This window comes from Ahaetulla prasina, chromosome 3 (genome assembly GCF_028640845.1).
Source record: "Ahaetulla prasina isolate Xishuangbanna chromosome 3, ASM2864084v1, whole genome shotgun sequence".
Classification (NCBI taxonomy): Eukaryota; Metazoa; Chordata; class Lepidosauria; order Squamata; family Colubridae; genus Ahaetulla; species Ahaetulla prasina.
In genome coordinates, this window is record NC_080541.1 from 33488004 (window position 1) to 33510277 (window position 22274).

The 22274-nt window shown below is 45.0% G+C and overlaps 1 protein-coding gene across 2 annotated transcripts in view; it reads left to right on the forward strand.

The window, feature by feature from the left end:
- The first annotated feature begins 4938 nt into the window (after positions 1–4938).
- Positions 4939–22274, forward strand: part of CCNE2 (cyclin E2) — a 28253-nt gene continuing 10917 nt past the window's right edge. The window contains exons 1-11 of one of the 2 annotated variants that reach the window (XM_058178866.1): positions 4939–5016; positions 7717–7755; positions 7846–7948; positions 8603–8707; positions 8977–9024; positions 14734–14790; positions 15058–15209; positions 17135–17270; positions 18198–18344; positions 20520–20615; positions 21565–21699. In XM_058178866.1, the coding sequence (XP_058034849.1) occupies positions 7742–7755; positions 7846–7948; positions 8603–8707; positions 8977–9024; positions 14734–14790; positions 15058–15209; positions 17135–17270; positions 18198–18344; positions 20520–20615; positions 21565–21699 (993 nt within the window). In that variant the 5' untranslated portion in view covers positions 4939–5016; positions 7717–7741. The remainder of the gene's footprint in view (positions 5017–7716; positions 7756–7845; positions 7949–8602; positions 8708–8976; positions 9025–14733; positions 14791–15057; positions 15210–17134; positions 17271–18197; positions 18345–20519; positions 20616–21564; positions 21700–22274) is intronic. The other variant, XM_058178868.1, reaches the window with a different exon arrangement.

Here is a 22274-nt window from a genome sequence, read left to right on the forward strand (position 1 = left end):
ATAAAATGTAATGCAACTGTTGAAAAAGACTCAGTTGATGGAATCGAGAGACAACAAGTACTAGAATGGCACTAACTTACCTGATTAATGAACTTATTTAAAATGCTCCCTGATTTTTTAAAAATTAGGTATGTGCCTGCTCCAAAACAATAAAGGTGTATGCTCTCACCAATAGCATTAATGCAACATGTAACTACATAAATGAATTGACATTTTATCTATGAAAAAGAGAAAAATATTACTGTCATCCTGTTTCCCCCGCCCCCACCAAAATATTTGAAATTGAGTACAACATACATTTTTCTTTGACTCCTGATGATTTTGAAGACATGTTCTTGTAATTTCAAGGTTGGAGAACCTTTTTTATACCGCTTCTGCTGGAAGGAGATCTCTGCCAGTTTTAAGCCCTGCCTTGCCTTGCGAATGTATCTGTTGGTCAGCTCCATCAAAGACTTTGTCAGTCTCAGCTCTTCACCATATGCATTTTAGCACCTTTCTCTTTGGCACTATTTTCCTTTCCTCACATTTTACTTAGCTCACGGAAGCTCAGTTGACCTTCCACCATTGCCACCAAGCAGATGTACATCATACAGTCAGATGATTCTTCAGCATCTGGGTCAAGCCAAGAGACTGGCCTTCAGTAGTATACCAATAGACCTTCTCATTTCTCTGCTACACTATTCTGAACCAGTGCCAGCCGATTCCGATGTTGAACTGGAGGTAACAAGTTGCATGACCCAAGCAGCCCCTGGAAGGCCTGTACTGCTAAATGGCCTGGGCATTGGAAGGATGAGTGCTGGCAACATAAGTCAACCAATGCTACACTGTTCTTTGCCAAGGAGACAAGAGCCTCCAACTGTTTCAACTGGTTCTGCAATATAATTTCCACTTTGAAGTTCTTTTGTCATCCTAGTGTTAATCAATTAGACTTTAAATGTGACAGTGCTTTTTGTCTAGCTGTTGCAGGCTTTGATCACTTTTCCTTTTGGGATTTTGCTTCCATATATGACTCTGAAAGGCATATTTATGCAATGGAGTAGATTGCAGGAAAAATGTGCATGAAATTCCAACTCTGATGTTTTAAAAAAACATTATTTAAGTGTAACTGCTAGTTTGCCAGATCAGTTATACACTTATATTTTACTGAAACTGAAGATGTGCTGCCATCATGTTAGATAGCTGACTATCTAAAAAGAATATTGAACAAGAGTAGGAGTAAACTGCCAGCAATTAGAAAGTACAAAAATAACAGGAAAATGAAAGACACAGATATCCATCTGCAAAATAGAAGTGCACGGAAGAGAGAATTTACCATTTACCAAGAGTTAATTTGGCATCTCTCTCAAATAAATATCTTTGGATTGAAACTGAATATCTGATGAAAGGGTTTATTGGGCCATTGTTAAAAAGATTTTACACCTCTATGTCAGCTAACATAAGCAATAAACATTTCAACTTTATGCTAAAAATGGATTATACTTTCTATCAATTCAGGCATACCAAGATTAAATCTTGACACACACATATACACACACATTATTAAAAAAGAATACAGGTAGTCCTCAACTTACAACAGTTCATTTAGTGACAAAGTTACAACGGAACTGAAAAATGTGACTTGTGTTTGTTTTTCACACTTACGACCATTGCGGTATCCCCATAGACACATGATCAAAATTCAAACACTTAACTAACTCATATTTATGATGGTCAGAGCATCCTTGGATCATGCTATCACCTTTTGTGATCTTCTGATAATCAAAGTCAATGGGGAAGCAGATTCCCTTAGCTGCAGTGATTCACTTAACGGTGGTAACAGAAATAGTAAAATGGGGTAAAACTCATTTAAGAAATGTCTCACTTAACAACAGAAATTTTGGGCTCAATAGTGGTCATATATCAAGGACTACCTGTACAAGAATTAAAGCAGTAGGCTCCCTTCGATGCGTTTATCTTTACTTCAATATCTCAGGGGTTGCCACAAAGAAGAGGGAGTCAAACTATTCTCCAAAGCACCTGAGGGTAGAACAAGAAGCAAGGTTGGAAACTAATCAAGAAATTTCCTGACAGAACAATTATGGAACAACTTGACTCCAGAAGTTGTGGGTGCTCCAACACTGGATGTTTTAAAGAAGATGTTGGATAACCATCTGTCTGAAGTGGTGTAGGGTTCCTGCTTAAGCAGGGGGCTGGACTAGAAGACCTCCAAGGTCCCTTCCAACTCTGTTATTCTATTCTACTTTAGGCATATTTTTATTGAAATGATTAAGATGATGGCTCATCCATTCTAGGTGTCATCCATTTCAGGTTTTAAAATGGTTATTATATACTAAAAAGCAGAGACATCACCCTGCCAACAAAAGTGAGTATAATCAAGACTATGGTTTTCCCAGTTGCAATGTATGGTTGTGAAAGTTGGACCATAAGGAAGGCTAAGCACCAAAGAATTGAGGCCTTTGAACTCTGGTGCTGGAGAAGACTCCTGCGAGTCTCTTGGACTGCAAGGTGATCAAACCGGTCAGTCCTAGAGGAGATCAACCCTGACTACTCTTTAAAAGGTGAGATCCTGAAGATGAAACTGAAATACTTTGGCCATCTAATGAGAAGGAAGGACTCACTGGTGAAGAGCCTAATGCTGGGAAAGATTGAGGGCAGAAGAAGAAGGGGACAAAAAAATGAGGTGGATGGATGGAGTCACTGAAGCAGTCGGAGTGAACTTAAATGGTCTCCGGGGGATGGTAGAAGACAGGAAGGCCTGGAGAAAAGTTGTGGGGTCACGATGGGTCGGACACAACTTCGGAACTAACAACAATGGGTATTAACTTCTAGAATGCCCCTTCCCATATTAATACACTATTCACACAAGCAAACTTCTCCCCAAAGAAGTTTGGGTCATGTGGGTCAGCCATGTGTTGAGATCTAAATAGGTTCTGATTATACACCTTTTTACAGTTCAACGTCAAAGACAATATGTTCCTCTTCAGATGGAAAAAAAGAACCAGCTCTGAAGTAGTGGAGATTCTGTCTCCCTTCAATTTCTCATATTGTTCTGGAGCAGAGTGGTAGTCAGAGTGGATCTTAGAGACAGAGCCAAGGCTGACCATCACTTGGCTGAAGAAGCAATGAGCATCTGCCAGGAGAACAGAATGGACTAGTAGCACTCTAACAAGGTGTTTGCAAAGAAAAATTAAGACACTTGGCTTTTCAAGTCATTAAGAAGAGATAAATTCCAAAGTTCAAGCCAAAAATTCCTCTTCTGGAGGAATTCTTCCCTATCAGAAGAAAATTGCAAGGAAATTGCAAATTTCCTTTTGCAAGAAGTGCAAAAGGAAATCAACGCCGCTCTACTTCTTCCTTAAAGCTGAATGCTGCTCTGCCCTTCTGTACAGCCAACCCAGCAGGTTTAATGGGGCTTATTCCCAACAAAATGTACAAAGTTTTGCAATGTCCCAACAGTGCTTTTTCAGGAGGCAACTGGACTTTCTTGTTTTTTCATTTGAAGATGTTTTGCTTCTCATCCAAGAACCTTCTTCAACTCTTGACAGGATAGTGGGGAATGGAAGGATTTATATTCCTTGCAGACAGCTGGTCATTTGCATCCTTTTAGAGGGTCACTGAAGCACTTGGAGGTTTATCTGCGTCTTCAGGGTCACCTGAGTAGGGCTCCTGGTACCCGTAATCTACATTTTTTCCTCTGGAAATCCATTCCTCCTCCCACACCATTCAAAGGGTGTCCATCCCAAATTGTATAGCTACAAGTCTGTAGAGATTCTCAGTCATCCAGGTCACAGTTGTCCCAAAGATGCTTTTTCAGGAGGCAACTGGACTTTGTTTTTTTTTTTTCTTTTGAAGGCGTTTCGCTTCAGAAAGAACCATCACCTGGGCGACTGAGAATCTCTACAGACTTAAGTTTTGCAATGCTTTCTCCAAAGAAATACTGCAACCTTCCTTCCCGTTTAGAGAAGCCACGGCTGCAGTCCCGGCGTTGAAGGCAGAGCGGCGCTTCCTTCCCTCAGTCACCCTTCAAACCGGCTCTTGTTTACATTTTGCTGACAACTCCACGTTGCCGAGATTCTCTCCCTTCTCATTGGCTGAGGCGCGCCGCTTGACTCCGCCCAGGGGCGGCGACTAAACACCAAACAAACCAGCGGGCCCGGCTGAAACCCGGGGAGCGCCGGGTTCCCCGAGCTGCTGCCGCCGCCCCCGATGACCTTAAGGCGGGTTGGGCTCGGCGGGGGGAACCCGTATATCTCGCACGTGGGAAAGAGGAAAGACCTTGGGAAGAGGACGCGCGGGCGTTGCCTCGGACAAGGGGTTTCTTTTTATCCCTTGTGGGCTAAATTCCCCGGGTACAAACCTGGCATCTCACCTGGCATTTCCAGGGGGAGACAGATGCTCTCGGAGCTACCGGGCTGGCGGCAGCACCACGCCGCCCCTGGCGAGCTGAAGGGTGGTCAGCCCTGCAGGGAGCCGCTCGGAGCGGTGATGTCAGCGAAAGCACATTTGGCGGGACTGGAAGGGGAAGGGAGGACGCGCTTGGCCGCCAGCAGGGACTGAGCGGCGCGCTATTGCGCAATCGCCGGGTTTTTTGGGCGGGTGGGGGGGGGAAAGAATAAAGCAGCCTGGAGCAGAACTTTCTTTCTGCGAAGCGGGCCGAGCGGGTGCAGGAAAAAGACACCCCCATCCCCACCACCGCGGTCCCTTTCAAAACCTTCCACCTGCAAAAGGGGGAACAGCAGCCCCAGACTAAGCGGGGCTCTCGTTGCCGGGGTGAAGGAAAGCGGCCTTCTCTCGCGGAGGCAACACCCCCCCTTCCCCACGGCCCTGCCTGGATGCGGGGTGAAGCGCCCGCAGGAGCAGGCGGGCGGGAGAATCCGCAGCCCGGGAACCGCAGGCGCGGACTGGAGGGAAGAGCCGGGAGCCGCGCTGGCGCATGCGCAGACGTGGCCCATATAGAGCCTTGGCGCCGGCGCCAGCTGAGAACAGTTCAGTTTCTGCGCGGCTGAAGCAGCTGAGGTGCGGTGCGTGGTGGCTCTGGCGGGGAGGGTGGGGGGAGGATGCCCGAGGGGGTTCGCTCTGCACGGGCTTCCCCGGGATCCCCCCCCCGGTTTTCCTCTGGCGCGCGAGGGAGCGCTGGGTGGGAGAGCGGCTGTGGAGGGGGATTGCGCCCCAAGATTCTGAGGGGGGTCTTTGGGGGGGGGTCCCGGGGGAGGGCATCCCTGAGTGACTGGCAGCGGGGCCGAAGGCGGGAGGCTCCTGGCCGAGGGGAAGGAAGCCAGAAGGCGGGATGCACGCCCGCCAGCTCGCCGACTTGCATTTTGGAGGGAGAATGAGGCGGGGAAGGGGAAATAACGGGGATCCCCAGCCCATCCGACCTCGGGGAGGTCAGCTCGGAGGGTGTCGTGGCGGGAGAGACGGGTGTCTGCCCCTCGGATGGAAAAGGGCTGCTTCTGGGTGGTTTCATATATTTCTCCCCCCCCCCAGCCTGGAGGGAATCCCGGGCAGAAGAGGCGACTTTGGGGGGGGCGGGCGGGGGGGGGGGGTCTAGCCTTATACGAATTGGGGAGCTGTGAGCCTTCAGCTTAGGGGATATCCTAAGAGGTGAGACCCGGCTCGATCGGCCTGCCTTTGCTGGGAGTGCCAGATATTTTTGGAGGGAGGGAGCCGGACTCCCTCCCCGCGTTGCAAGGGGGTGGGATGGGGTGGGGTGGGGTGGGGGGAGCCCGCCCGTTCATTTCCCGGGCTGCCCCAGCACTTACCCTTCTCTCACCCCCACCCCAATCCAGATGGGGTGCCGGGCATGCGCGGAGGTGGAAGGCGCTTTCTCACCAGAAGGCGGGAGAGAGAGAGAGAGCCAGTTTGGGGAGGGGGGGGGCTCGTTTGTCCTCCAAAATACCCTCCCACCCCCACCCCTCAAGTATTAGTCCGGGGGTCGAAAGACCGCCTCTTGATCGGTGCTGTCCTGGCGTGGGGGAGGTATGAGTGTCCGGACTTGCTCCATTTGGAGGGAAACCTTAATGCAAAGAGCGGGGAACAATCGGGGTTCCTAGGGTCCCCTTGGAGCCCTTCTGTCAAAAGTCTCTCTTCGACTATCGGGGTGTGACAAATGAAGCACTTCCCCCCCCCATCTCCCCGAATAAGTAACTGAAGGCGGGAAAGGTTTCCTGTTCCCTTGTGTGACTCTGTTTAAAGGGGTGTTTCCACCCCACCCCGGTTCCCGCTTGCCACCACCTCCCTCCCCCCCCCGCTTCTAAACTTAGCAAGGCGTTATTGCACCCCACTTCTCTTCCCTTGTACTTGCATCCCCTGGATCCAGCAACCCCACGCCAGCGGGTTAAGAGTGGCGACAATCGGGACTCGGGTGGACTTTGGGAGGACGCTCAGAGAATGAAGCCTTGCTGTTGCCGCCTTCTTCACTTACCCGCTCTCTGCAAATTGGCGCGGGGTTGTTAAGAGCGGAGAAACGGGGGCATTTGAAGAGCTCCTGCCTCCGCTTGATAGAACAGGATCAGGCCCCTTCCCGCCCAGCAGAAATAAAGGGGGGGGGTATTGAAGTTTTATTTTGTTTTTTGTTTCCCCGAACAAGAGAAACCACAATGTATCTGTTTGTAGTCATAATGAGCTACCATAATAATGGACAAAATAAAATAATGGATAAAATAATGGATAATGAGCTACCATAATAATAATAATAATAATAATAATAAGGAGTTCTACACTAGTCAGTATGTATATCTGTGCCTAGAAAAATTTCAGGTACAAAACCGGCTCCTAATGAAGGTACAGTTGTGCTAGTTCTTAGATTTTCAATATATCCTATGTATCTGTATCAATATTGGATTATACAATTCTCACTTCATTGTAACTAATACTTAGGGGGCTATAATACTGTACAGGGCTATATTTGTAGTTGCTTTTGAGAAAAGAAACAAAAGGTGCCTCAAGCAGGATCTTTAAATATAGTACAAAATGGCTACTGTGAGGCAATAAATGGAAGTAGGCAAACGTGAAACTGACTGATGGAAAGGTAACCTTTACTTCTAGGAGGTTAGACTAGTGTTTCTCAACCTTGGCAGCTTCAAAAATATGTGGACTTAAATTCCCAGAATTCCTCAGCCAATAATTGTAAGAGCTGACGCCCATACATCTTTGAGCTACCATGGTTGAGAAATACTAGTTTAGAGAAATCTGTTTTTTAGGTTGAGACAGTGTGCCAGTCTCCCAATTCAATTCACCTGATTCAGGCATGCAGAATTTTTCCAGGATGAAATATGGCTAGCGTGGGCAGTTTGCCCAATGAATTTTCTTTTCCAAGCCCAGACTTTTCAGGAGAAACGGGAGTCTGCCTTTCTGTGGAGCACTTGTTTGTTCTGGTTGTACATTTCAGAACCTGTATTTCAGAAACATGTATTTGGATGTATTCCTGCTTGGACGGAGCGGGAGGGGTTGGACTAGATGACCTACAAGGTCCCTTCCATCTCTGTTAATCTGACATGCCATAAATTTGTGCGTTAGTCCTTGGTTGTCCTTTATGTTACTGTATCAAGTCTTGGTGTAGTACGCAACTTGCATGCGTACATAGTTCCCCAACTTTTGGGGTGCAACAAATGAAGCACTTTTTCAGAATAAGTAATTGAAGCCAGGGATTTTCACAAACTAGTGTTTAATGGAGAAACTGTGACTTTGAATTAACATCTGATCTTCTGTTATTTGTAGGAAATAATCTGGAATTTCCAATAAGATGTCCAGACGAAGGTAATGGTCACTTTTATAATTATACAATGCAAGTAAAACAGTGCAGTCTTCCATGTCTCTGATGGAATAAAATATCTTTCCTTTCTGCAGTAGCCGTTTGCAAGCTAAACTGCATCAGCCATGCCAGGTCACATCTCCAGAAGAACTGCAGGTCCCATTGTCACTTCAGAATAGAAAAAGGAAATCGATGCAGGTGGGTTGGAATTTTAAGAGTCACATATAGAAAAAAGATTGTGTATGAACTGGGGTGGTCTTCTGCAATGACCAGTGAATAATTCAGTACAGTGGAATCTGTAGGGCAGACTAAGGATAGGGGAAGAATGACAAAAACCGTATTGCCGCTTTTGTAAGTGCATTGTGGATTGTGTGGATTGTGCATTGTGCATACATAAAAACATAAAAACGAGGCAGCATTTGCAGCACAATGTTGCAATGCTGCTTTCATCCTTCTGACAAAAGAATCAAGCTCCTTTGGATGCAACTGATTTAAGTCTCTGAGCATGTCTGTGTGTATATATATGCATATTTGTATGTGTATGTATGTATGTATAAATGTATATGGTATTAGCTTCTCAAGCATATGCCACAGATCTACAAATACTCAGGGTCCAATTCATTAATGCATTGGTACCTATTTCCCCCCCGAGAAATCATGTTGGCTTATATGGAGACCTGTTCTCAGCTCCACCACAAAAATCCTGCAGGGTAGTTTGAGAAGATTGATTGTTCCAAACACACACATGAAATCTGATTGAGTGGGACCCTGAGTGCATGTCTATTGCTTAACTATGTCATACCTTAACTATGGCCTGAATCTGCCTTTTCCACTGACCCAATTTTACTTTAGGGTGACACTTGTCAGGGAAACCTCAAGTATATGGCAGTAGCTGTATTCGCACATCCGGTGGAAATATTTGACAACATACAACAGAATCCCCTTTACCGGTTTACAGTATGAGATTGACCTTGCTTGATTGTAAAAAACTTATTTTATTTCATTTTTGTTTAAAGAAAATGTATGTACAGCTGTTTAATAATCATGAAACGAAGTTTGATAGATAGCAGAATCTGATAAATATTTTGAATAACAAGCATGCATTTAAAGTCTTATTGTTTTTGTCCCTGGGTCCCAATTGTTTGAGAAGCTCTTGATGAATCTGAGGAACTATATATTACTTCATTGCTACTTAGGTATTAATGGTTTTTGTTTATTTTCCAAAGGACTCCAAGATAGATGAAGAAAATGTGGGATATCAATATGAAATTAAGGTATGGTTTATTTATTTATTTTATTTATTTATTTATTTGATTTCTATACCGCCCTTCTCCCGAAGGATTCAGGGCGGTGTACAGGCAAGAATAAAACAGACGGTACAATATACAAATTTAAAATGCAGTTAAAAAACTTGTTTTAAAATTGGCCTGAGAAGTAAAATATATAATAACCTAAAAAACCCCATTTAAAATTAATTACTAAGAATTTAAAAATTTGTTAAAATCAATTTAAGCCAGCCCCGCGCGAATAAAAAGATGTGTCTTCAGTTCGCGACGGAATGTCCAAAGGTCAGGTATTTGGCGAAACCCGGGAAGTTCGTTCCAGAGGTGGAGCCCCACAGAGAAGGACCTTCTCCTGGGGGCCGCCAGCCGACATTGCTTGGCGGACGGCACCCTGAGAAGTCCCTCTCTGTGAGAGCGTACGGGTCGGTGGGAGGCATGTGGTAACAGCAGGCGGTCCCGTAAGTACCCAGGCCCTAAGCCATGGAGCGCTTTAAAGGTAGTAACCAACACCTTAAAGTGCACTCGAAAGGCCACAGGCAGCCAGTGCAGTCTGCGCAGGAGCGGTGTTATATGGGAGCTACGCGGAGCTCCTTCTATCACCCGCGCAGCTGCATTCTGGACTAACTGAAGCCTCCGAGTGCACTTCAAGGGGAGCCCCATGTAGAGAGCATTACAATAATCCAAGCGAGAGGTAACGAGTGCATGAGTGACCGTGCACAAGGCATCCCGATCAAGGAAGGGGCGCAACTGCCGAACCAGGCGAACCTGGTGGAAGGCCCCCCTGGAGACGGCCGTCAAATGATCTTCAAACGACAGCCGTTCATCCAGGAGGACACCTAAGTTGCGCACCCTATCCTTTGGGGCCAATAACTTGCCTCCAACAGTCAGCCGCGGCTGCAGCTGACTGAATCGGGGTGCCGGCATCCACAGCCACTCCGCCTTGGAGGGATTAAGCTTGAGCCTGTTTCTCCCCATCCAGACCCGTACGGCTTCCACACACCGGGACAGCACTTCAACAGCTTCATTGGGGTGGCCTGGGGTGGAGAAGTACAGCTGGGTGTCATCAGCGTACAGCTGGTATCTCACCCCAAAGCCACTGATGATCTCACCCAACGGCTTCATATAGATGTTGAACAGGAGGCGAGAGAATCGACCCCTCGGCACCCCACAAGTGAGGTCCTCGCGGTTGACCTCTGCCCCCTGTCAACACCGTCTGCGACCGGTCAGAGAGATAGGAGGAGAACCACCGATACACGGTGCCTCCCACTCCCAATCCCCCCAACCGGCGCAGCAGGATACCATGGTCGATGGTATCAAAAGCCGCTGAGAGATCTAATAGGACCAGGGCAGAGGAATAACCCCTGTCCCTGGCCCTCCAGAGATCATCCACCAATGCGACCAAAGCTGTCTCCGTGCTGTACCCGGGTCGGAAGCCGGACTGGAACGGGTCTAGATAGACGGCTTCATCCAGGTATTGGGGTAGCTGTCGCGCCACAGCACTCTCTACAACCTTCGCAACAAAGCGAAGGTTGGAGACTGGACGATAATTACCCAAAATAGCTGGGTCCAGGGAGGGCTTCTTGAGGAGGGGTCTCACCACCGCCTCTTTCAAGGCGGCAGGGAAAACCCCTTCCAACAAAGAAGCGTTGATAATCTCCTGGAGCCAGCCTCGTGTCACCTCCTGAGTGGCCAGTACCAGCCAGGAAGGACACGGGTCCAGTAAACATGTAGTGGCGTGAAGTCTCCCCAACAACCTGTCCACGTCCTCAGGAGCCACAGGGTCAAACTCATCCCAAATGGACTCAACAAGACGTGTCTCCTCTCCCTCGCTTGGATCATCCCAATTTTGGTCCAGACCATCCCGGAGCTGAGCGATTTTATCGTATAGATAACCACTAAACTCCTCAGCACGTCCCTGCAACGGGTCATCCCGCACCTCCTGATGAAGGAGGGAGCGGGTCACCCGAAACAGGGCGGCCGGGCGGTTATCTGCCGACGCAATGAGGGTGGAGGCATATGAGCGCCTCGCCTCCCTCATTGCCACTAGGTAGGTCCTAGAATAGGACCTAACTAGTGTCCGATCAGCTTCGGAACGGCTGGACCTCCAGGTGCTCTCTAGATGTCTTCTCCGGCGTTTCATCTCCCTCAGCCCCTCGGAGAACCAAGGGGCCAAACGAGATCTGCGCCGGGTCAGAGGTCGCAAAGGCATGACACGGTCCAAGGCCCCAGCCGCAGCCCGCTCCCAGGCCGCAACTAGTTCCTCAGTCGTGCCGTGGGCCAGATCCTCAGGGAATGGCCCAAGCTCCGTCCGGAACCTCTCAGGGTCCATCAGGCGCCTGGGACGGAACCACCGTATAGGTTCCGTCTCCCTGCGATGGTGGATGGCGGTTCGGAAGTCTAGTCGAAGGAGAAAATGATCGGACCATGACATCGGTTCTGTTACTAAATCATCTAATTCCAGATCATTTAACCACTGACCAGAGATATAAATCAGGTCCAGTGTGCCTCCCCCCATGTGCGTGGGGCCATCATTTACCCGAATCAGGTCCAAGGCCGTCATGGAAGCCTGGAACTCCCGAGCTGCAGTCGATAGCAAGCCAGCCGATGGCAAGTTGAAATCCCCCATGACTATAAGTCTGGGGGTCTCAACCGCCACAGAGGCAAGTACCTCCAACAGCTCGGGCAGGGCTGTGGTCACGCAGCAAGGAGCCAGGTACGCGATCAACAAGCCCAACTGATTCCTATGGCCCCACCTCACATAGAGGGATTCACAACCGGCAATCTGAGGAACAGTGGCCTCCCTCGGTTCTAGATCTTCCTTAATGACAACCGCCACCCCGCCACCCCTACCTTGGGCCCTCGGCTGATGAAATGCTCGGAAACCTGAGGGCACAGCTCAACGAGGGGAACCCTCCGACCCAACCAGGTCTCCGTAATGCCCATAAGGTCCGCGGACTTCTGAATAAGATCGCAAATCAGGGGGCTTTATTAGCCACGGACCGGCATTACATAACATCAACAAGATCCAGGCTCTGAGGATCATGGCTGCCTGAGGAACGGGTAGGGACTGAGGGGCCGGAGCACGTGATCGCTGTCAAACATCGAGCACGTGCTCCCAACACTGATCGCCCCCTCCGCCATATCTGCCTCTCCCACTCACCGCATAGATTGAACAACCCTCTAGTCCTGGAACAGAACCTCCCCTGCCTTCAGACCAGATGTAACAATGTCGCGAACAAGCACAGGGCTGGATCCTCCCGACGGGTTCTCTCCCCACCCACAAATCCTCCCTCCCAACCCTTAAAATCCCTTTAAAACTCCCTTAAAAATCTATTAAAACAACTAATTAAAAACCCTAAGCCTCCTATTTTTCGTGATGCCACCTCTCGGGACTCCAAAGCCCGTCCTCAAGGTGGGCCTCGATAATCTGAGGGCCAAACCCAGAGAGGGGCATCTCGCAGGGCAAGTAGGTCAGCCGCAGTAAATGTTCGCATCACTGAGAAGGTCCGCAAAAGGCCCATCCTGGGCTGGTCAAGATGATAGCAGATGACAAAGCAGATGGTAAAGTGACCATGACCAGTCTGTCCTGATGGGAAACAGTTAGAGGTAATCCATGTGCGGTAGATGACCAAACCGCTGACTCAGTCAATTCACCACCCCATACAAGCAACCAGGGTGGACTATGGAAGAAGGGGAGGAACGATGATAAAGATGTTATTTAAAGATGTTAAATAATGGAGGGTATCCGCTGGGCCGTGGGCCTTCCTCAGGCACCACCAGATATCCACACCACTAGGGCAAGGCCACAACCACCTTGGGCCTACCGGGCCATCCGCCGCCTCAAAGCACCGGGCAGGCCGCCGCCGCCACCGCCTCCGCCCGCCATCGCCGCCGGAAAGCCCCATCGCCACCGCAAGCAGGCCACTGAAATCCCCACCATCCGGGAGGGGCACCAGTCGCCAAGTCCCGCCAGCAGTCCTGGGTTCCACCGCGCCAACGCCCACGAAGAGAACCAGGCCGCCGCGCTGCCGAGAGTTCAAGAGGCCGATGGAGCCCGGGCGGCCCTCCAGATCTTCATTGGGCGCAGCCTCCGGGCTCCTCCCATCGCCCCCGGAGACGCCCAGTTCCAAAACCCATCTTCGAATTGCCTGAGTCTTCCAGGCAGGAGTCCAGGGGGTCCGCGATGTCAACGCCCCCCCCCCCACCGCCGCCGCTGCCAAAACGCCGAAAAGGTTGGCGGCGGCTCGGCAGGCCGCCAGGATTACCTTCAAGGCGCTGTGACTCCGGGGTTCCTCCCGACGCCCCTCGGAGTCGCACAGCGCCCAGCCACCCTTTTTCGGGTGGCTAGATCTTCCTCCATCAGGGCGGGGGCCTAAGATGTTATTAAGGCCCCCCACCCCAGACCCGGACAGAGCCCGAAAAGGCCCGTCGCCGCTCCCCCGATCAGCAGGGCGGCGCCATCTTGGACATGCGCAGAAGTGGTTGATCTGTGTAACACTGCTTTGAAATATAATTGGATTCCGTTCTTCAGAATGTGGTAATTTAGAAAGTATATGTGGATTCAATATAAGGGGAAGATTTTATTCACTCCTGTGTTGGCATAATCTAGTTTTAATAAACATGTAAGAAGGGAATGCATGACATGCTTTTAATGTTAAAATTAGTTTATGAAGACCATTTTTCACTAAGGAAACATTGCATTTTAGTTTCCAGAATAAAATTGCTTAGTTTATTTATTTATTTATTTATTTATTTAATCACATTTTTATACCGCCCTATCTCCCAAGGGACTCAGGGCGGTTTACAGCCTATTAAAAACACCAATACATAACTATAAATACAGAAATAAAACTCTAATTAAAAAACTTATTAAATAAGGCCGAATTAAAATTTACAATTAAAATAATAAAACCCCATTAAAACTACACTTAATTAAAAACCTAGCCCAGTCCTGCGCAAATAAATAGATGTGTCTTAAGCTCGCGGCGAAAGGTTCGAAGCTCAGGAAGTTGACGGAGTCCCAGGGGAAGTTCATTCCAGAGGGTGGGGGCCCCCACAGAGAAGGCCCTTCCCCTGGGTGTCGCCAGTCGGCACTGCCTGGCGGACAGCACCCGAAGGAATCCCTCCCTGTGAGAACGCACGGGTCGGTGGGAGGCAGTCGGTGGCAGCAGACGGTCCCGTAAGTAGCCCGGCCCTAAGCCATGGAGCGCTTTGAAGATGGTTACCAAAACCTTGAAGCGCACCCGGAAAGCCACAGGTAGCCAGTGCAGTCTGCGCAGGAGTGGTGTCACATGGGAGACACAAGGGGCTTCCTCTATCACCCGCGCAGTTGCATTCTGGACTAACTGTAGCCTCCGGGTGCTCCTCAAGGGAAGCCCCATGTAGAGAGCATTGCAGTAATCCAGGCGAGATGTCACGAGAGCATGAGTGACTGTGCATAGGGCATCCCGGTCTAGGAAGGGGCGCAACTGGCGAACCAGGCGAACCTGGTAAAAGGCTCTCCTGGAGACAGCCGTCAAATGATCTTCAAAAGACAGCCGTCCATCCAGGAGAACACCCAAGTTGCGCACCCTTTCCACTGGGGCCAGTGACTCGTCCCCAACAGTCAGCTGTGGCTGCAGCTGACTATACCAGGGTGCTGGCATCCACAGCCACTCTGTCTTGGAGGGATTGAGCTTGAGCCTATTTCTCCCCATCCAGACCCGTACGGCCTCCAGACACCGGGACAGCACTTCGACAGCTTCGTTGGGGTGGCCGGTATGGAAAAATACAGCTGAGTATCATCAGCGTAGAGTTGATAACTCACACCGAAGCCATTGATGATCTCACCCAGCGGCTTCATATAGATGTTGAACAGGAGGGGCGAGAGAATCGACCCCTGCGGCACCCCACAAGTGAGGTGTCTGGGTTAACGTGGGTATGGGTGAAAACATAATTTGAATCCATATTAAAAAATGCATGGGATGAAGATATCACTGTTTGCCAAAAAACTATCTGAGAACTGTATTATTATCTTATTTTTAGAGCTGTTGGCCATCCACAATATCAGGTGGTGTATCTCCTTGCATAATAATAGAAACTCCACACAAAGAAAGTACAACCACAGACTTTTCCAGATTCAAAAAATACAGGTTTAGAAATCTCTTCATAAATCCATCACCTTTACCGGATCTTAGGTAAGCTAGAAATGCTGAAAATTTATTAAAAATATTGATATATATTGATATATGAGAAATCAGATTGATATCAGAAAGCCTGATGCGTAGCTATGGTTAAACTGTACCTAAGCATTAAATGTGGTGTCTAAAAGGCATATTGTTGTGGTCCATCAGCAGCCTGCAGAGCTGGCAGCGGAGTCAGACAGTGAGGAGGCTGGGGAGGAACATGGGTCAATCCTGGAGTCTGGGAAAGGCCTGGATGAGGACTCTGTGTCAGAGGCTGAGATGGGGCCAGGGCCATCTGGGAGCGATGCATGGATAACGGAGTCCCCAGAGTCAGATAGCAGAGAGGCAGAGGAACAGGAGGAGCCTGTTCCTAGTGTACACATGCACAGAGCTGCCAGAAGGCAAGAGCAGCTAAAGCAAAAGGGACGACTCGGGAGTAAGATCAGGAGATGATTGACTCCTCCCATAAGGCTTAAAAGAGAAACAAAATGCACTTGGGCCTTTTGCAGGAAAGCAACGTTGCTAACTCTGTTTCCAGTCGGCATCTCTTGTTTGTTTCTGAAGAGTTTCTGAACTTTGAACTTGGGGCTTTGCCAAGTAAGGCTTTTGGCAGGGTATCAAAGAAGATAAAGGTTGGTGATTATCCCAAAGGACTTCTTCCGAAGGACTTGTTTTGCAACAAATTGGGACTCAGCTGGGAATGAACATAATTCTCAGCTGTTACAATAAAATAGGTTTTTATGGGACTAATTGTGTATTGTAATGACTCAGTAAGCCTAGGTCACAACACACATATGTTACTTAGATACAGTAGTTTCCTTAAATAGGCTTGAAGTAATGTCATCCTGCATTGGATGCATGGATAACGTGCCTAACAATTCCGAGAGATTGATAAACCATGCTTAGAAGCAGCAGTGCTTTGGCTAGCACTCATGGTTCTATGCAGAGCCGGGGAGGCAGAATGTATTCCATGCATAACTATTATTAAGGAGAGTATACAAAAGGGTCACGCTTAACTTGGCTCCAGTGATATACGGAACATAATAAAGAACTCACCAGTGCAGCTGTTTCAAAAGTTTTGGTTTTAATCTAAGTCTACATGTTTTCAGAAGTAATGCTATAATCTCAAATCTTGATGGACAAGTGCATCTTGGAATACAATTGATTATTTGCCAGGAAAAAACTACCTGATTGTAGTCACTTGAAGAGCTTTCATTACAGGAACAACACTTGAAAATAACAGCTGCATTTTCTCAATATGGTTGTTGTGCCATTCCCGTCCCCCCATTTTGAAAAGGAAAATGAGAGTTCTGAGTTCATATATAACAAATAAAACATATCTTCTTGTGACCTCTCTTCCAAAGTATAAAAGTGTCATAAAGTAATCTGTTTTGTTGTTAAAACTAACCAACATGAGAATTTTTTGTGCTGAGGCTTCAGGTATAATAAAACAGCTAACTGATTTTTAAAATGTGGAACTTATTTTGGTATGGTTGCTGTGTAATAAACATCTTATTTTTAAGCAGATAGTAGAATTTAGGAATATAAATTCTCAAAAGTCCAAGATAAGCTATAGGTTTGCATAGGATATGTGTTTTGATCTTATTCATGCTATTTTTTGTTTTCTGCTTCTTTTGCAAATAACAATATTCTCTGTTACAGTTTTGTCTCAAGTGAAATGTCTTATTTTTCTACTGTTTTTTTGTATTTATGAAACATACAGTACTGAAAAACAACTAGGAAATGCAATAAATAAAATGGCACTTAATTTCACAGCATTTAACAGAATCAGTTAAAATATGTTTTGTTTTAGAAATTAAAAATAATAAATTGGGTTCACCAAACAGAAGCATTTAGTTTCAGAATCAAATACTTGTGCCAAAGCAAATTTGCATGCTTGTTTTTTCTTTTATCTTAAATTTTTATTATTTATCTAGTTGGGGAAGTTCTAGAGATGTTTGGTTCAACATTCTCAAAAAAGAAAACAAATATTCTCACTGCAAGCATTTCACATCGCTACACTCAAATCTACAGCCACATATGAGATCAGTCCTACTGGATTGGCTTCTAGAGGTAAGTATTGAAATAAGATTGTAAAATAACACCGAGAGAAAAAGCATAGTGTCCAAGAATCTTAAACATTTAATTTGTTTACTTTTAACAATGTATATTTTCCTTGTTAAGTTAAAGCACCAGTTTTAAATTAAGGATTTAACATTACTTCTAGAACTTCAGTAAATAATATTAAAAGCGAAAGGTGGATTTTACGATCAAATCTGAAACGTATCAGCCTTGTTCAGTAAAGTATCAAGAAAGAAAAGTGTTTTATGAACTCCACCCATCTGTTTGCTTGACTTGTCTTCTTAAACTTCATGCATCAGCAAGTCGTCTATAAAGGAATACTTGCAAGCTTGCAACTTTAAATATTTCATATATCAGAAGCCATTATGTGATTGAGGAATCAAACCTGCATATATAGGATTTCCTGTTAAGCATGCGCGCGCGCGCACACACACACACACACACACACCAAGGCAACAGAAAAGGCAGTGCAATGACAACATGGAAAGCTTATTTCAACTTAGTTCCAGCCCCAGATATGCTTGCTTTGCATATGAAGAATTATTAGAACAAAATCAAGCAAAAATATTTTCCACCTTATTAATATTTATTTCTGGTGGCTCAACGAACTAAGTCTGTCTGTTATTAACACAGCTGCTTGCAATTACTGCAAGTTCAAGTCCCACCAGGCCCAAGGTTGGCTCAGCCTTCCATCCTTTATAAGGTAGGTAAAATGAGGACACAGATTGTTGGGGGCAATTAAGTTGACTTTGTATATAATATACAAATGGATGAAGACTATTGCTTAACACATTGTAAGCCGCCCTGAGTCTTCGGAGAAGGGCGGGATATAAATTTAAATTAAAAAAAATTAAGGGCATGTAATATCAAAATGAAATGTTCACCAACCATTCAGAATATTGTTTGTTATCATTACAGGTATGTGAAGTATACACACTTCATAGAGAAACATTCTATTTGGCCCAAGACTTTTTTGATAGATTCATGTTGACTCAGAAGGATATAAATAAAACCATGCTTCAGCTTATAGGAATTACAACCCTGTTCATTGCTTCCAAGCTTGAGGTAAGTAGATACATACAATTCTACAGCTACTTGGTTATACTTAGATTTGGAGCAGAATTGAGGAGACTCTGTTTCCTATCTACTTTCATCCATGAAAACTCACAAGATAATTTTGGGTCAGTCTTCCTCTCTTTGGCAGTCTTCAGTAGGTCATTGTTATGGAGATGAAAAAAAAATCCCAATTTAAATTGTCTTGAGCTCCCCGAAAATAGTATAGACCAGTGGTAGTCAACCTGGTGGGTGTTCCAGCTTTCATGGTGGGTGGTTGAGTTTTTGTTCGATACTGAAGCACTTTCCTTTTCTTTAACTTAATTGACTTTTTTAAAAATTTCATAGCATTATTTAAAAACATTCTCATTAGGTTTTCACAAAATTCCCCGTGACAATTTAAATTTCTGAAAATATATTATTTGTATCGCCTGCGCATAAGTTTAGTTCATGTTACGTAAGTGAAACTAAATGGCGCTATAGTGCAACTGCAAACAAAAAGCCTCATCCCAGAATAGCTCGTGCATCTCCCCCCACACCACCCAGCTGTAACAGACAAGCAGAGCTGGTAGCCAGCGCCGCCCCCCCAACCCAATCCACAATGCGCGAGAGGCATGCGCAGACGACGATACACGGCGCATTACTGTGGAACCAGTGGGCAGTTAGAAAATTTTACTATTAACAGAGTGAAAAAAGTGGTTAGTAGGTATAAAAAGGTTGACTACCCCTGGTATAGACTTTTAAAACTCATTCCCTGAAGCTATGCTTTCAATCAGAAAATTCGAAGGCAATTTTTTTAGGCAATGGTATACCACTTTTGAAAATGTGCTTTTCTAGAAAACTGCCTATGCTTGTTTTATTTATTCTGACATTTTATCCCACCTTTATTACATTACATTATACATTATATTATAATAATAACAGAGTTGGAAGGGACCTTGGAGGTCTTCTAGTCCAACCCCCTGCCCAGCCAGGAAACCCTACACCATTTCAGACAAATGGTTATCCAACGTTTTCTTAAAGATTTCCAGTGTTGGAGCATTTACAACTTCTGCAGGCAAGTTGTTCCACTGATCAATTGTTCTAACTGTCAGGAAATTTCTCCTTAGAGAAATTATAAGTAAGTCAAATTGTTACTTACATAATGCTCCTTTCTTCTCCTATTTTCCTCCCAGCAATCTTGTGAGGTAGCTTGGGCTGAGAGTGAATGATTGTCCCAAAATCACCCAGCCGGCTTCATGCCTAAAATGGGACTAGAACTCACAGTCTCCTGGTTTCTAGGCTAGCACCTTAACCACTACATCTTCAGTTTGTTCTTGGAGTCACCAGGAGTAAAATCTGACTTGAAAGCAAGCAAGCAAACTAATAAAAAAATCTTAAATATCTAATATCAAATAAAAACCATAAGGCCTAATCCCCTGTACATAGCTCATGTAACTTGCGAAATCTAATAACAGTTGAGAAAGTATTGGATAGATTTAGTGAATTTGGTTACAAAGTAGGAAACAGGCTCTGCAGCTAATCTGCTAACCTTTTAGAAGTTTGATGGGTTTTATAAGTGACTGGGTTTGAGATCAGATAAAATAGTCTCTTCTGAAAAAGAAGTATTTCAGGAAACTTCCTGAAAATATCCAAATGATTTCCCTGTCATAGACTGTAGGGATATTTCTGAACTAGACTTACTAAAAACAAAGCACTTATGGTCAGCTTTTAAGATGTCTTGCTAATTCCTTTTTTTTAAAAAAAAAATTTGGGGAAGATAATGCATGTGAAGCATATTGCCATGTCATTTTACTCAGTATATGGAAACTCATTTAGGATAAATAACTCAGATTTCTAGAGATTTGGAAAGCTGTTGAAGTTTAGGAATAGATATCCTAACATAGCCGACAGTTATTTGTAGATTGACTTTTTAAATTTTATTTTGCAAGGTTAGGGCAGAGAAAGGAGAATTACCAGTGGATTTCTGATATATTTGGGATTGCATGGGAGCACTGCTGCTTTACACAATAGATTGTATCTATGTAGCCAATAATGTTTCCTGTGGGAAATAAAAAAAATATCAGTAATTGAATTGAGCTTCTTCCAAGCTGTAAAACTAAAATATATATTTATACTGCATAGGGATGTAGAAAACTGATCATCAGTTCTGCAAAGTCTGTTTAAATATTTTCTTCTTTTTTAAAGGAGATATATGCTCCTAAGCTGCAGGAGTTTGCCTATGTTACTGATGGTGCTTGCAGTGAAGATGACATTATAAGGATGGAACTAATTATACTAAAGGTAACAAAACAATTTGAGCTCTTCTTTTTGGAACTGATATACTAGGAATTAATTTACCAATCTCTTATCTGAACTGCTTTTAAATACTAATTTGTAAATGCTAGGTCTTAATTCTTGCCTTAAAGTTGTATATTACTAATCAGCTGGGAAAAATGCTCATTAAAGGAAAAGTTAGTTATTTTAAGCACAGTTGTTTTTCCCAGTGTAATAATTGATGGAAGAAAATTTAACTGTCTTATTGAGATAAAGAAGAATTAGGACTAGGAATTTCTCATGCTAGTAGCCATATCACAGAACATTTTGTTTGGCTTGTTCAAAATGGGATTTCTTCAATGGATTGTTTCCAGAATGCTGTAGGACTTGACAGAAATTACCATTTTTTTTTTCAGGCTGAGAGATGTCCTTAGCTTTTGAGTAGAATTCTACTAAAATTGCTTGATTCTAAATGTAGCTGAGGTTAGGACAAACAAATCAATGACCCAAACTTGATTGTGTGCTTTAACTGAATATACATTTAATTAACATAGTTAAATCTCCATATATCTAATAATTTTCCCATGATGTCATATTCAATTACAAATCTGTGGTAAATTTAAGGGGGGGATCTAGAGACTTTGGAGGTCTCATGTACATATAGAATTTCAGATTGTACAGTTGGCCTATGCAAAATGCTTTGATTTGAATGGTCATCCCTTCCACTAACATTACACATTGAAAAATTAGCTGTCAAATATGAAAATAAGAACTTACTTATCACATAATATTTATTTAATATTTTCAGATAATGCTTATTTATGACATAATAAAGAATGCTACCTCTTCTGCTGTTTGAGACTAAAATAATGAAAGCTTATTTACTTAGACAATATATGTTGCAGATATCACACAATTTGAAAGCTAAACCACTGCAATAAACAGCCCTATAAACATTATGTTTTAATATTTGTAGGCTCTTAAGTGGGAGTTGTGCCCAGTGACTATAATCTCCTGGCTGAACCTTTATCTTCAAGTGGATGCAGTGAAGGATGCTCCCAAAGTGCTGCTACCTCAATATTCTCAGGACAAATTTATTGAAATAGCACAGGTAGGTTTCTGTTTCAGCATGCATGGCATGTAAAGCTGGGAGAACAACTGATATTATTGACAGTAAAACTATTGTCATTCTAGATAGCATTAAGAATGTAGTACAGGAAGCCATAATCTGCAATCGCTTTATGGCAGTGATGGCTAACCTTTTCCGGACTGAGTGCCCAAAGCATGTGTGCACGCACCCGAACCCCCAAAATGCAATGCGCATGTGGCACACGCCCCCCGCCCCAGTGCATGTGTGAGCCTGGGCAGTGGGAGGTGCACACGGATGCACAGCGGAGTTGAACTGGGGCGATGGCTCGTGTGCCATCAGAGAGGGCACTGTGTGCCTCCTCTGGCACATGTCCTATAGGTTCACCATCATGGGCTTTATGCTCTATCCACATTTCTTTTCTAATTGCATGTCTCCTTCATTGTATGACATCTGATGCATTGATAAGAAATGTTGCTTTCTTTGGGATTCTTTTAGAGGCCTAATTTTTCTTAAAACTATATCCTAAAGAGATTTTACAACAGTCAGCAGTTGTAAAAAAATATTTTTTAAAAAATGAATAGCATATTGAATTCTTG